At 35.8% G+C, this 15,809-nt stretch overlaps 1 protein-coding gene across 1 annotated transcript in view; it reads left to right on the forward strand.

Annotated features, from left to right (window-relative positions):
• Positions 1-11,097: 11,097 nt before the first annotated feature.
• The window catches only part of ank3b (ankyrin 3b), a 179,927-nt gene continuing 175,215 nt past the window's right edge, over positions 11,098-15,809 (forward strand). Inside the window, exon 1 of the mRNA XM_084135621.1 lies at positions 11,098-11,178. Coding sequence (XP_083991747.1) covers positions 11,140-11,178 — 39 coding nt within the window. The 5' untranslated portion in view covers positions 11,098-11,139. The remainder of the gene's footprint in view (positions 11,179-15,809) is intronic.

The following is a 15,809-nucleotide window of genomic DNA, read 5'->3' on the forward strand; positions in this document are numbered from 1 at the left end:
TAGGCTACCTGACACGACTCCCAAGTTGCTCTTTGCAGAAATGAAGTTTTATTCACGGCCGGGAGATCACTGGCCACAACAACCTGTGTGAGTCTCCTGAATAGAAAGATATGTACATTTAAATCATACAGATGAGTAAAAATCAATGTCACTCAAGTCTTCTTCACTGTGATTTGTTCTGGTGATTGGTTTGTAATGATCTAAGCTAGTCATATGACTGTTAGTTCTATACTGTGTTAAGCACTTTTTGGGTAAGTATGGTCTTTGACCTGAGCATCCTTAGTCTGCATTTCTCTTAATGTTGAAAATACCCATTACATAAAATAATTCTATCACACCATCAACTCATTTCCAGTATTATCTTCTGCATAGTGGATGAGCAAAAACCTGAATGGCCGATTAGTTCAGTTTCATAACACCATATACCCAGTGTATGTCAAAATAGCCTGGACCTCCGAATCTAGTAAAAGAACAGACCTAATTCTAGCAAGTCTTTTTTACTTACTCAGAGAAACACAACTCAAATTATGAATGAAACCAGGGCGGCGGAGCCAGACCCACATCCAGAGATACTGCAGGGCCTGTCTCATTCCTATAAGCCCAGAGGATGTTTTTGAATCATGCATGAAGTGTGTGATGTAGATTTATTTATAACTGCTTGGAGCCTGATCCCTTGGTTTACTGGAGGCAGTAACTGAATGAAGGCAAAGTTGAGTGGGACACATCCTGTAAACAGGATTATTCAGCTTCAGTATTGTGATGTCTTAGGCAGCCTGCTTGTCAAGTAGGTGATATCATGCGGTGCATAACATATAAGTAAAAATTTCCAGTGTTTAATATGTAATCCTTCAAATTAATTCAAATAATTCATGTATAAATACCTTCTGTGACCCAGTTGTCAGACTCATTTGATATTTTGTGCATAACTAATGAGCGTCAGTGATGCGCCACAGTTTGTTGACAGTTTTAAAAATGCACAAAAAAGAAAACATTATTTCCATTCCATAACCAATAAGGCATCCCAAATTAAGCACCGTGCATTTCCTCAATAATCCGCCGTTTCATTATGATTGCAAATACCAAAATTATGATAATATACTTTGTGCTTCATAGGGCAAAAATTTATTTTACATTTGGATTTGGTCTGTGATATAGCGGGGCCTTTTTTCCAGATCCTGATCCTGTGGTTAATCAAGAAAACCAAGACTAGCGATGTGGGAATCCTTTTAATCTACTAAAGCCATTGATGTGCAGGGAGTTGGCAGGTGAGTGTGCTAATCAGCCTTTAGCCAGTGGCACAGTTAGATGTCTGGGTTTATAGCTTCAGGAAGGATAATTTTGGAAAATAATTGTTCCATGTCTGGTACTATCGTATACTCATGTTAGGTCTAAGAGGCGTCCAAAATGCCATCACTAGTGAAAATGCTTCTGTAATGCATTGTTTTTATTATATTTATATAATAAGCAATTTGAGTGTACATTGAAATTGAACTGGATTATGTAGGCTACATGAATATAACATGTTTTTAGTATTTGGGATGTCCAACTTTTGCTTTAATGACAGAATGGACTCCTCCACAAGTTTGTGTAAAACCATTGCCCAAATGTTACAAATTGATGTATATTAGTATTCTTATTAATAATATATATTTTGTTGTAAAATAGTGGTTACTTAAGCTAGTTTATTTCAGTAAGTTATTGTAGTTTTTTTTGTTTGTCAAACTTTTTGGGAGACCAGTTAAAATGTAAATAGCATTTGCATTTTGCAGATGTGGATTTTATGCATACAATATATTTATTTTAGTTTTTTATGTATTTTCATTCATATTCTCATTTACATGCATTTATAGACATTTTCACTTTTTATATTTACTTTATTTTAGATTTTATTTCTTCATTTTATTCTGATTTTGTTTTTTTTCTGATTTTTATTTTATTTTATTATTTTATTTTGATAAATACAAATAAAATACATATCTTAGTTTAGCTGCTATCTTACTGAATTTCCATGTTGGGAAGAAAAAAAAAAGTCATTATCTTATATTCATATTAGTGGTTAATTAATGCCCTCAGACTGCCGACATCCTCATGATTATTCATCATCTTTGGTTAAAAATGCACAGATTGCTTGCGGCTGCCCCCCAAATATCTAATGTTTCATAAATTTGTGCATTTCATCAGAACATCAAAACAGATCATAGAGGCAGATCCTGGCTGAAACTGAATTCAACCAAAGGAATTCAAAGACAGAAGTAACTAACAGAGAGACTCTTTTATCCATTCTGCAACCAGGCTCTAAACTGCAATGATCAATCTCAAACAGATGGCAAAAGCCAAGTCCTGTTTGATTGTGCCCCTGCAAAATCTGTCCAGAGACATGTTACATAAGGCTGATGTGCAAGTAGCCGCATTTACAAACCTCCTTTATCCTGTATTCACACTCCATGCAATCCCATCTGGATACTGGACGCATAATTCCTTGACCAAGGCCGTGGCCAGCGGTAGCCACGTGTCCCAAGACAGGCGTTTAATGGCAGCCTCAGGTACACTGAAAAAAACAAGTAAAATTTACTTAATTTTTCTTTGGCAAGTTTTTGCACGAATATTTTTTTAGTAAATTTCACATATGAAATTAAGTAAACTGAAAGTAACAAAGGAAATAAATAATTTCAACTTGGCTAGTAAAAGGTTGAGTTATATCTATATATACAAGTGCATAATGACATTTGCTTGAAATTTGCAATACAAGATGTTTTGTAGATTTTAGACAATCTGCTCTTTTTTTAGACAGATATATCTCGTTCGTGAAAATCTTGTCAAAAGAACTTAAGGAAATTGTGTGGATATACATGTTTCTGTCTACTACTCTGTAATATTCACTGTTTTACATTTGGGACCCCTGGGAGCACACGAAGGTAGTGCAGGTCATAAATGGATTGAGATATAATATAGATAGATATAATATAGATATTTAAATATTATTATTATTTCATCACACACTTTATATTATAATTATTTATATAGTAAATGCACATTTATTTACACTTTATATATACACTGTAAAAAAATTGCTGTAGCGTTGCAGCTGTTTGCCAGTAACTTACTGTAGATTTAAATCGATGTTATTTACTGGCAACAGTTTGCTCAAAGTTAAATGAACATTAAACATTAACAAGTCTTTGTCTTTACAGAATAAAACTATAAAATAACAACCTAATGCAAAGCATTCTGGGAACCAGAAATCTTCATCAACCTTTTTCTGTTTTTTTCCTTCAGATTTTGGTTCCCAGAATGCTTTGCATTAGGTTGTTATTTTAGTTTTATTCTGTAAAGATAAAGACTTGTTAATGTTTAATGTTCATTTAACTTTGAACAAACTGTTGCCAGTAAATAACATCAATTTAAATCTACAGTAAGTTACTGGCAAGTAGCTGCCAATAATACTGTAATTTCTACAGATTTTTTTAACAGTGTGGGTTTCATGCCTATAAATGCACAGCCTGGTGGCCAATCTTCACTGATTTTACACTCCATCAGAGTCAAAGAGAGTATCAAGGTTGAATTAGCAAAGCATTAGCACAGCTGTACATAATATTTTGTAATCCACAAATTGGGTTCAAATTGTTGGTGAGCGTCTCGCTGGCTCATCTAGGACAGCAAGTCTTTGTGGTGTATTGAGAGCTATGGTATCCAGATTAATGTCGGCATACCACTACATCCAACAGGAGTAAGTCAAGTCAAGTCAAGTCAAGTTTATTTATATAGCGCTTTTCACAATACAGATTGTATCAAAGCAGCTTCACAGTATTAAATTAAAATAATACATCAATGCTTGTTTCTAGTGGAAAATGTCCACGTTTGGTAATGCTGATCAATAGTATTGTTGATTAATTAATTAAATTAAATATCCCAAATATCCCCAACTGAGCAAGCCAAAGGCAACAGTGGCAAGGAACCGAAAAACTCCATCAGGTGACCTAATGGAGAAAAAAAAAAAAAACCTTGGGAGAACCCAGGCTCAGTCAGGGGCCAGTTCTCCTCTGGCGTTTATGAACTAGAGGTTGGATTTAACTGTAAGATTAAAAGTATTATATGAATGCCTGGCTGAAGAGATGCGTCTTTAATCTAGTTTTAAACTGGGAGAGCGAGTCTGAGCAACGAACAGTATCAGGAAGACTATTCCAGAGTTTTGGAGCTAAATGTGAAAATGCTCTCCCTCCTTTGGTGGATCTGGATATCCTAGGTATGACCAAAAGCCTCGAATTTAGTGATCTTAAAGAGCACGATGGATTATGGGGCGATAGAAGATCCGTTAAATAGACTGGAGCTAAGCCGTTTAGGGCTTTATAAGTCAGTAGCAATACCTTGTAATTAATACGGAACTTTATAGGTAACCAATGCAGTGATGATAAAATTGGTGTTATATGAGTAACTGTCATTGCAAGAGGAAACTGTCTGAAAGGGATGTCCAGGTACTAACCCGGATTGTATCCAAAAAACATCAAACCACAGCTGCCCAGCTCACTGCAGAATTAAATGAGCACCTCAACTCTCCTGTTTCCACCAAAACTGTTTGTCGGGAGCTCCACAGAGTCAATTGTCATGGTTGGGCTGCAATATCCAAAGCTTTGGTAACTCATGCCAATGCAAAAAATATGAAACATGTATTGTTCTCTGATGAGTCTACCTTCACTCTCTTTCCCACATTCATGGGAGTTACAGTGTGGAGAGGCTTAACACCCGGACCGTTGCATGCCCAAAGTGAAGCACAGGGTCAGTGATAGTTTGGGTTGCAATATCATGGCATTCCCTTTTGTGCTTGATGGGTGAATCACTACTGAACCATTCCGGAGGACCATGTGACCCAATGGTTCAAACATTGTGGGTGCTGTGTATCATCACGATAATGCACCAATACACACAGCAAGACTTGTGACAGAATAGTTTGATGAACATGAAAGTGAAGTTGAACATCTCCCATGGCCTGCACAGTCACCAGATCAAAATATTTTTGAGCCACTTTGGGGTATTTTGGAGGAGCAAGTCAGAAAACGTTTACATCCACCAGCATCACATAGTGACCTGGCCACTCTTCTGGAAGATGAATGGCTCAAAATCCATTCTGGCCACTGTGAAGGACTTGTATTTGACATTCCCAAGATGAATTGATGTTGTATTGGCTGCAAAAGGAGGCCCTACACCATACTAATATAAATGATTGTGGTCTAAAACCTGGTGTTTCAGTTTTATTGTCCAAGCCCTGTATGTGTGTATGTCAGGGTGCCGGTCTGCTCAGCTCAGGGTATACACACACCCCTTTCATCTGAATAGTTTGTCTCTGTACAACTTAAAACTATCATTAAACAAAATGAACAAATGTAAAAAAAAAAATTTCTCTCTCTCTCTTTTTCTTTCTCTCTGAGGGTTATACTTATAGATCAGTCAGTGGTCGTAAGGGGTTTTGAATGTTACAATAGGGGTCTCCTGGAAAAATGATTGGGACCCAGACGGCCAAGATCCGGCCCACATCTGGTACATGTGGATTCAACGCGTACCGGATCTGGGTCCCTACCTTTTTTCCAGGAGACCCCTATTGTAACATTCAAAACCCCTTGGGGGAGCGCGGGGCACAATGTAACACAGGGCTAGTTGTAACACGCTTGTTTTAAATACTTCTGCACATGCTTGGATGACGAAACTTTGTGTATTTACTAGTTGCCATATCAACACTATATAGAAAAAAAAATTCCGCCAAAATTTTTTTTTTGTTTGGAAGATATCCATAGACATTTATTAAACCATAGCAAAAGTAAATTTCTTACTTAAGTTAATTTTTCATCTCTATTTTTTGTGTTTATTTAAAATAAGACAAATATGATATTATTTTAATCTCCAAGATGTTATTTAACAGTTGAGATAGTTATTTAATGCTTCGCTAACTAGTAGAAGACACTAGCAGGGTTTAAATCCCAGTTGTGCAGGCGGGGCATGTTGTAACACTGCGTTACAATGTGCCCCTATTAGAAATATGCTATTATATTCTATACTTTTATTAATTGTATTGAGAAAACGTGAGAAAAAGGTGAATAAAGACTGAGAGTCAATTTTCAGAAATTACTAATTATTTATTTGTTTTGAACTATGTTGTATAGCTGTGTTTTCATGTGTTCGTAGTCAAAACTCAAAAATGAGTTTATATTTAATTATTAAAAATTGCCATTATTTTACATGAAAAAGTTTTTTAATTGTATTTTATTTAGAAAATATTTTAGTTTGTTTTGTATTTTTTTTTATTAGATCAGATAACATTTTAAGCTGTCATATGTTATGTTACAATGTGCCCCACACATGTTACAATGTACCCCACCTATGGGGCATGTTGTCACATTTCACTTCCATTCTTTCGGGGTATATCAAGAAAAAGGTATATACTGTATTAATAAAACAAAAACACATAATTGTACTAGACATGTGGGAAATTAATGTGGGAAAAAATAAATACTCTGAACCATAAGTAGATTTACACAAACTGAGAAAGTCAAAAAGCGTTATTTTGTGCCCCGCTCTCCCCTACAACCCTCATTAGCAGACACACATTTCATTTACGGACAGGGATTACAAAAGCAGATGTCAAGTTATTAATAGGCTATGCCTAAATGCAACCACAGCAGAAACATTAAAATAATAACATTAACAATGACGGCCGGATTTTAAATGAGCAAGTGTGTTGGTTGGGTGACTTACAATAATGTTATCTACTAACATGTAGGTTAGGCTACTATGTTCAAATAAAGTATTGACAAAAAGTTTTATAAAATGACGAACCTCACGTTTTAGCATTTACACCATTTTTAAGAAATAGAGTATGAGTCAAAATGGTAAATGATTATAGGTAATTTATCAGCTTCATGAATAATTCTAGATGCCTTATTATCCAAACGGTTTAGATTTTTTAGAAACAAAAACCATAGACCGGCTGAATGAAAATGTAAATCGACCCTCTGACAGTAGATGGCGCTTATGGAACAACAGAAATAGTCCTGTTTCCCCGGTAACGGCTGTACACAAAGCAGCACTGAACTTATAAACACGGAGGTAAGATGAAAAGAAAATGCCATCGACATTTTTCTCAAGGCAGTCAGTTCCCTTCATAGATACATTCATATTCATTCATACTTTAGCCTAATTCATTTCCCTCAGCACTCACATGTAAAACCTCTCACTTATTTTCGCCATGCTTCACACAAAACAAAACTTAGGCATGATTTTTTATTTTTAATCCTGGTAACGTAATCAAATACGGTTTTAATGATGATAAAACTATTCAACTGTAATACTAACTGTCGGAAATTTAATTGTGGTTTATCGTCAAACCGGTAACGAAGACCTACCGCTTCAACCCTAACGTTACTTGTAACCCTCAAACTGTTCAAGTCATGTCGGAAAGGTCGTAGCCTATTTACGAGTTGAACGCACATGAAAATGGCCACCACAATGTCGTTGATACGAGTGAGAAGCTCGGGATTTTCTTTACTATAGTTTTCAACTCACTGAGTTGAGGTCCTGTCAGTGAGAAATGGCGGAATACCACAAAGGTATCAGATAGATATTGTCAGGCTTTTCTATTTACAACGAAGTAAGCTAATTGCCTGCACAGAATTAACAATTTAATGTACAATTCATCGTTGTTCTTCGTTTTCTAGAAGCATAGAGTTAAAAACCTTGCTGTATTTTTGTATAGTTAATTGAGAGAAGATACACTGCCATTACTCCGACGACAATGACTTGAATGCAACTGACGTAGTAAACACGACTTCCCACTTGGTAAATACGAACTTCCCAGGAGGACTTGAACACCACGAGTGAGTTAGGCCAGGGGTTTTCAATCTTTTTGGTGCTATAGACCTTCGATCATCTTGGCTCCCATATTTTCAGCTATATTTTTTCATGTATGAAGACTAAATTGATACTTATTTTTTTTTTAATATATCTAAATATGCCTAAAATTGTATTTTTTCACCACAGCCTATTACTGTGGCTATACTGTAGATGTAGCTATTATTTATTTATTTGATTTTAATTAATTAATTTAATTTAATCAATGTTTCATTTGATTCATTTTATTTATTAAATTTAATCTTATTTATCTATATTTAAGCCTATTTTTTTATTTTTTATAATTATTATTATTACATTTTTACACTGTTTTTCTTTAGACTTTTCCACTGACCCCCTAGCACCCCCTTGTGGCCCCCTGGGGTGACCCCTCGTAAATAGTAATGTAATATTAGTGATTATTTTATAGCCTATTACAGTTTTTCTCGATTGGTTTGGCTCATTTCTTGAAACCGAGATGACATTCTCAAAACCATAAGGTCATTTGGCCAAACAGTCTTACAGTTCTGCTCAACATTATAGCTCACTAGCAAAATCAAATATCTTTCCCCAAACTCTTCGTCCATGCTTCAAAAGCAGATTCCTTTCCCATATAAAAGGTCAGTACAGTCAAAATAGCACAGATCCTTCTCAATTGCCTTGGCACATGTGCATTCATTTAGTGCTTTTGTCAAAATAACCTGGATGGTTTAGCACAACACCATGGATCCCCTGCAAAAGCTCATATCTCTCCCAAAACAGTTTATCCATGTGTCAAAACTAAATATCCTTCTCATATAAATAGTCAATGCCCCCAAAATGCATTATACCTTTGGCATTGTTTAAGCACTGCAAGTCAAAATGCTTAGACGTTTTGTCACTGAGGCACAGGTCTAGCAACAGAATACCACTATGAATAAAACTAAAAGATTTTACAGTAAAATCAGCCTCCAATAAACCACTCATACTCAAGGAAACTGTAAACATTTTTATTCGTACAAAGAAATGTTAACATTAGAGAACATACTGTGAAAAGAAAACATATACAGGATTCTGTAAATGTGAACAGTTATAAACACAAACAAAAAACAAAAAAAACTCTAGCCTACCATACTGTAAATAAAGTTTCAGAACTATAGTACAGTAATATTTTCAGTGGTCGCCATTGTCACCCTCTCTTTCCTGGCCACCATCCTCATCCTCCTGGCCATCGACGCGCTGCTCTCTGTTAGGCCATAAATTCTTAGGCCTAATTTCACCTGATTGATTGTCAAGTACTGTCATAAATTTATCAAATGTTCCAAGAAATTCTTTCATGGTATTATATCTTTGACTAATTTTGACAGTTGAACAGACAATTGTGCATATGATGACTTACACAATGAAACCATGCTGATATGTTTTGGAGAGAGTAACCATTTCACTGAAAAATCAACTAATCAGTTTAGATCAGCAAGATCTATTTATTTGGAAAATGTGCTAAATGTGGGCTCATTGTGCTAACTGTAGCTACTTGTACATAATCATTTGAAAAAAAGCACAGAGTCACTTGAGACATGTACTAAAGCATTTGCAATTTGATAAAACCAATGAAAAATGACATTCTGTTGTGAACAATTGCAAGGTGGTTTGGAGATTTGTCTATGTTATTTTGAGAATGTCATCTCGGTTTCAAGAAATGAGCCAAACCAATCGAGAAAAACTGTAATACATTTTTCATTATCTTTTTTTTATTTTTTTTAAATATGATACAGTTTTGTTAAAATGTCAAACATTTTTATATTAGGGGGTTTGAGAGTCAGGGTGATTGTTATTGCTGTGATTGGGTGGTTTACTCTGCAGACATGAAGACTGCTCCACTGTAATTCAACACCTTATAAGACTGTGCTGCCATTAATGTCTTGCGTTGCTGGAACATGTTCCTGGTATTTTAAAGACAATTCGCCTAAAGAACAAACATCATTCCAATAGTGACTCAGAGGTCTCAGTATTTACTATGCACTGACCAAACAATGTTTCCTTTTTACTTTTATTTACTGAAAGTTTAAGTTATATTACCATGTTGACATTTGTCTTACAACACTCACTATTTAAACAGAAACTCACAATACGGATGTAACTAAAGGCAAGGCCGGGGCTAATTGTCATAGATTTTACTAAACTGATTATTTCATGTTGGGAGTTTTTTTTTAATTTTTTATTTTTAATAGAAATTAAGCATTTATACCATTATTGTCAAAGGAAGAAAAAAAAGTTTATTGAAATCTCATTTATTTTATTTTCAGATTCCAACCTACCCCATCCGGTGACAACATGTCCCTTTATTCAGACATGTTGTAACTGTATGGGGCAAGTTAAAATCATTCATGAAAAATCTGCAAAACAAAAAGAATTTGTAATTAATCTGTTCGACAACATATAAAAACGTGTGACAACTTGCCCTAGTATAAAATATGTCTTCATAATTAACCTTAATGTGCCCCATTGTGTTCTTGCTTACCCAAGAGATATTACAAATGTAAAAATCAGAATTTTACAGAGAAAACCACTCCAAGAAAGAAAGAGAGAATTTCTTTCTTTTTTATATAAATCAACCCAAACCTCATAAATGGATCTCTTGTGACAACAAGCCCCAGCATAGTCAATGCAATGACAAACCCTTATAGAAATATAGAACAATGGCGCCATCTAGTGTTCTTAAAAAGCAACATTAACTCAAATCCCATCACTTCAATCGAAAAGCTTTTTTGCTAGTTAAAGCTTTTGCAAGTAAACTGTTGCCTTGCAAAATAAAAAAAAGAAATTCTATAGATTAATTTTTGAGATGATATTGGATTAGCGCCCTGCCCAATGCGACAACACAAAAGCATAAACATTATGTAAGACACATTTGGAAACATATGGCTTAGTCAATACAAAGCTGGTGTTCAAGTGTAATGTTTTTATATTTTTCCCTAAAGTGTTCGTATCACTTATAGTTAGGCTACATTATTTAGGCTCTTCAATAGCACCCTAGCCATCAATTCAGAGCTTCGGTGCACAGTAAAGTAAAGTAAAGTAAATTTTATTGCATATAAATTATATTGCATATTATATTTCCATAAATGTTTCTCGAAAGCATTCGTTATATGTAACATGACACTTTTTGAGAGTTATTGCATGCTGGCATTCATATTTTTCAGGAACAGTGCCAGTGGACAGAGCAGGAAGTTGCTGCACATCAGATATTTCAAAGTGTACAGTTTCTCAGGGATCTACTTCAACATGGCCACCGTCGGCACAGGTGAAAGCGATCCTGCACAGGTGAGAGGACATCACTTCTGACCTCTTCTCTTCACTCTCTCACTTTCTGTCACTAAAAGAGAGATTTTAATACAGATGTGAGGACTTCTGCTACTTTAGACTGCGTGACAGCTGTGAAAGTCACGCTCTAGAGTGTTATCTACTGTGTTCGTTTTTGATATTTTTGTTTGGTTAAGGTCTTTATAAATATATTTCTAACTAAGCATGCAGTTTTGCCTGAGCTGAATAAATGTGAAGTGTATCTTTAAAAAGGTGAGCGCGTTTGTCTATTTCGCGGGAATTCTCTGACGAGCAGAGCTTCCCTTGACCGTTTCGATTTTGAACACGTTTAATCTGAATTGATGTTTTTGTCATGCTTGCTTGATATGACATTTAAGAAAGTTTTTACCACATCAACACACATTGACCAACATGTGTGTGAGCTCATAATCATACAATAATCATTATTTCTATTTTTACATTTTCTGTAGAACTGAATGCTCCTTTCATTCGAAACTCACTGACAGCGAGTCCAGTGTTGGTTAAGAAGTGGTTTCCAGTTGTTTTCCTAGGTTAGGTAGTTACTAAGGTGTATTGAGTGGTCGGTAGACGGTTGCTGGGCAGTTGCTAAGGTATTCAGAGTGGATCTGTGTGTTGCTATTTGGTTGCTAAGGTGTTTTACCTCATATTGCATTTTTGTCAAAAGTTCCCTCAAATCTCTAACGTTACTATGTTCTTAATTATAATGTTATTACTAACAATAAGGTTAACTACTACTAATAAATGAGCCAGCACTTTCACTTTCATTAATAATTTAATTAATTCATCAATTAATTTTGATTAATAAGTCATTAGCAAACAAATTATGCACATTCAAAAATGGAGTTTAATGAAATTTCCATTTGAATATAGCTAAAATATTATTAGGCTTACTTATACAAATATCTGTTCATTGTATTAATGAAAGTTATTAATAAAAGGTAACTAAGTGAAAAGTCTTGTAAGGTACGTTGGCATACAAAATAATGGACACTGCCATTCAGATATTAAAGGTTTTGCTCACCAAGGCTGAATTTATTTGATTAAAAATACAACAAAAACAGTAATATTGTGAAATATTATTACAATATGAAATAACTGTTTTCTATTTAAATACTTTTTAAAATGTAATTTATTTCTGTGATGGCAAAGCGGAATTTTCAGCATCATTACTCCAGTCCTCAGAGTCCTTCAGAAATCATTCTAATATGCTGATTTGCTGCTCAAGAAACATTTATTATTATATCAATGTTGAAAACAGTTGTGCTGCTTCATATTTTTGTGGAAAGCGTAATAAATATTTTTCATGATTCTTTGATGAATGTATTTGAAATAGAAATATTTTGTAACATTATAAGTGTCTTTATTGTCGCTATCAGTTTAATGCTGCCTTGTTGAATAAAAGCATTAATTTATTAATATTTTCTAATCAATAGTGTCGGAAGAAATACTTAACTGAAACTTTTATTTGTGATTGATAAATAGATCACATGACTTTACAGTGTTTAAAGTGGATGCTTGTGCATACAACATGTCTGATATGTGGGAAAGACATGTTCCGTAGCGGCAGTACAAAGTTAATGGTTTATTATTACAGTGTTGGCAAACTATGAGGTGGAACAAGGAAATGCAGGTTATTCAGATGTCCGGAGCGGATTGGGTAGAGAAATCCTGCCCCTGAAACTAGAGAGAGGCTGAACGACATGCATTTACTGTTTCCATCCCATGTATGGAGATTATCACTGTGTAAACTTGAACGACAGAGTGTGTCTGTTCCTCGGTCAGGAGTCTGTCTGTCATTCCTGAAAAATGCCTGCTTGCCTCTATGTGGCTTCTGGGCTTTATATGATTCTTTTGTGTGCATTTGCATTTGGCACTTGTCCACTTTTCGTTGCCGCCACAACAACAGCGATACAGTTATTATGCTATCTGAATGCCGCACATTCAAGTTGTCTATTCTCCACGGTTCTCCTGGAGACAAACAAATGATCCAGTGATGCGTTGATGATGCAAACGTTACAAGTGCTGGCCCGTGACTCACTGGCGCTGTTGGTTTGTTTGACTGACTCAGCTGGCAATGATACAGAGATGGTGAATGAAACCCTCTTTTAGCGGCGACCCCGAGCGATGGGACAAAAAAGGAAAGGCCACCCCTGACCCCTACATGTCATGATCTGTCTTGGGTCCGGATGGCTTCAGTCCGGTGCCCAGCTGAACGACCTTTGCATCGTGAAGTTGGTCAAGAGATCTCGTTCCAGCAGTACTGCAAAAATCAAGACAAAATGTAATTTCATACGTCTTATGATGATTAGTTAATCCGTCTGTGTCCAAACTGGTCCTAATCAAACCAAACTAATCAATGAATAAATAATAGAAATAATCAAGAAATTGAGGCTACGTTTACACGTGGCCGGTCATTTTCATAAACAGACATTTCACCCTCTCCGTTTTCAGAAAAGTGTTCGTTTACACAAACCCGTGTATATGCCGTCAAGAGCATGCCAAACCTGTAGGTGGCAGTGTAACGAGAAGCTCAAGCCCATGTTAGCCAATCAGAATCCCGAAACTATAGGTCGCACCTTTGACGCAGTGCAAGTTCTGTCGCATACTGTGACGTCGACTGCCTAAAACTCAGTTTTTCTCAGTTTACATGCAAACGTGCAAACAGAGTTTTCCAAAATCTCCACTCTGGCCGGAGTTTTTAGAAAGAATCGTTTTCAGAGGCGAATTCTCAGTTTGCGTGTAAACGAGGGGCACAACCGAAGGGAAATGTCTCCGTTTTTCAAAATAAACACGTACGTGTAAACGGGGCCTGATACTGTCATGTTGTCAGTTTGTTTTGATTTCTGTTCTTGTCTGTGTTTGGTTAATCAGTTAATTAGTTCAGTTCTGCCTGTTTGTTTCCATGGTTACTGATTTGATTTGAGTTTCAGTTCAGGTGCGTCTCATTAATTAGTCTCATTAGTTCCTCTGTTTGCTGTCTATTTAAGCCTTGTGTTTCTTTCAGTTCTTGATCAGTTCTATGTTGCATTTAGTTGGTTGTTCTGGTCATGTTCCTGAGATTCTGTTATGAGTTTGTTTTTGAATAAAGCTGTTGCACTTAGATAATGTTTCATAACATATACATTTGGTTCACTTATCATTCACTCTGTCAGTTTTTAAGACTAAAGATTCAAAGTAAGACATACTTTTGTGACTGAACTTACAGAACATTCAAAACAATGCGGTGTGCCTGGCTAAATGCACTCGTTGTGCTTACATATGATGGTATTTTTACCAGCTGAGAACTTGTGAAGAGCTTATAAAATGTGCAAAGGAGTCAAAACAGCAGCATGAATCCCTCTGTTGCACACAACTGAAGATCTGCTGCGAGGAGACAGCGTTTCTGATGCCTGTACCGTACTGTGATGGGCAACATCGCCACTATATATATATATATAAAAAACTGGTATGCTTGAGTATTTTGTCCTTTTTAGGGTTGCATCTTGTGACATCACATTCTGTTTTTAGTTTGTTACATTCATATTTCAGTCGAACTGCACCAGCGTTTGTTTGAAAGTTGCGCACCATGGTTCAGATGGCAGCGTTCACACTTATTCAATTGAACCGCACTAACAGAGCAATTGCACAAGTGTGAACACACCCTTTCCACTGGTTTCACAGACAAGGCTTAAGCCTTGTCCCAGACTAAAATGCAACTAGCAAGTTGCACTGACATTTCTTAAAATATGTCAGTGCTATATTGTTTTGTCTCAATATTTTTCTAAGGCACACTTATAAAATCTACTTAAATGACCTAAATTGAACTAAGGCCTGATCCTGGCTTAATCTAAGCCCTGTTTTTGAAACCAGGCCTTATTAAACATGCAATGTGCTAGAAGCTATATAGTTTTTTTCTTTGTTGCAATATTAGTCTACCAAGAGTATCAAACAAACAGCCTCTTGGTACAAGATACTGAGAGTACATTTGAGATGGTATATTAAATCACAAAACGTTGCAATGTTTTGAAAGCCATTTGTTTGACAAAAATGACTGTTTGAATGTTGTAAATGGAGACAGAATAGATGGTTTTCATAGCATTGGAAAGTCAACTTTCTGTCTGTGGCATGTGAGCAGCCTCAGGCTGAAACTAAATGTGTGTATGTCCACAAGTCTAAACGTACACGATTAGAAAAGTCCAGAATGCTCAGAGAATTCTTCCTGAGCATTGTTTCACAGCAGAGGTTTACCTTTGGACCCTAGTAATCTATTGTGTCTGCTAACATCTAGGTAACTTGGGTCACTGTTATAGTATCCATAAAAGTTTATGGAGCTGAGTTAAGGGGCTTGTTAATGCAGTTAGAAAGAACTTTAGAGGAATATACTGAAACAGACATGGACTGAAAGAAATTTTTGCACCATGGTTTCAAGCTCGCTTTATTTTTATGTAAATTAGGCTCATAATAGATTGTGACTTCGAAAAAAAGTCAGCAATATTTGCCTGCTGTAATTAACGTCATGCTATTATCGGTGGAAAGCAGGTGATGAACAGAACTTTATTGTTTTTGTACATTTTCTATTGATAATGGGAGCAGTAATTCATCAAACGATGATAAAATGATGGAGAAGAGTG

The sequence above is a fragment of the Abramis brama genome (assembly GCF_963993115.1).
Source record: "Abramis brama genome assembly, chromosome: 14".
NCBI lineage: Eukaryota > Metazoa > Chordata > Actinopteri > Cypriniformes > Leuciscidae > Abramis > Abramis brama.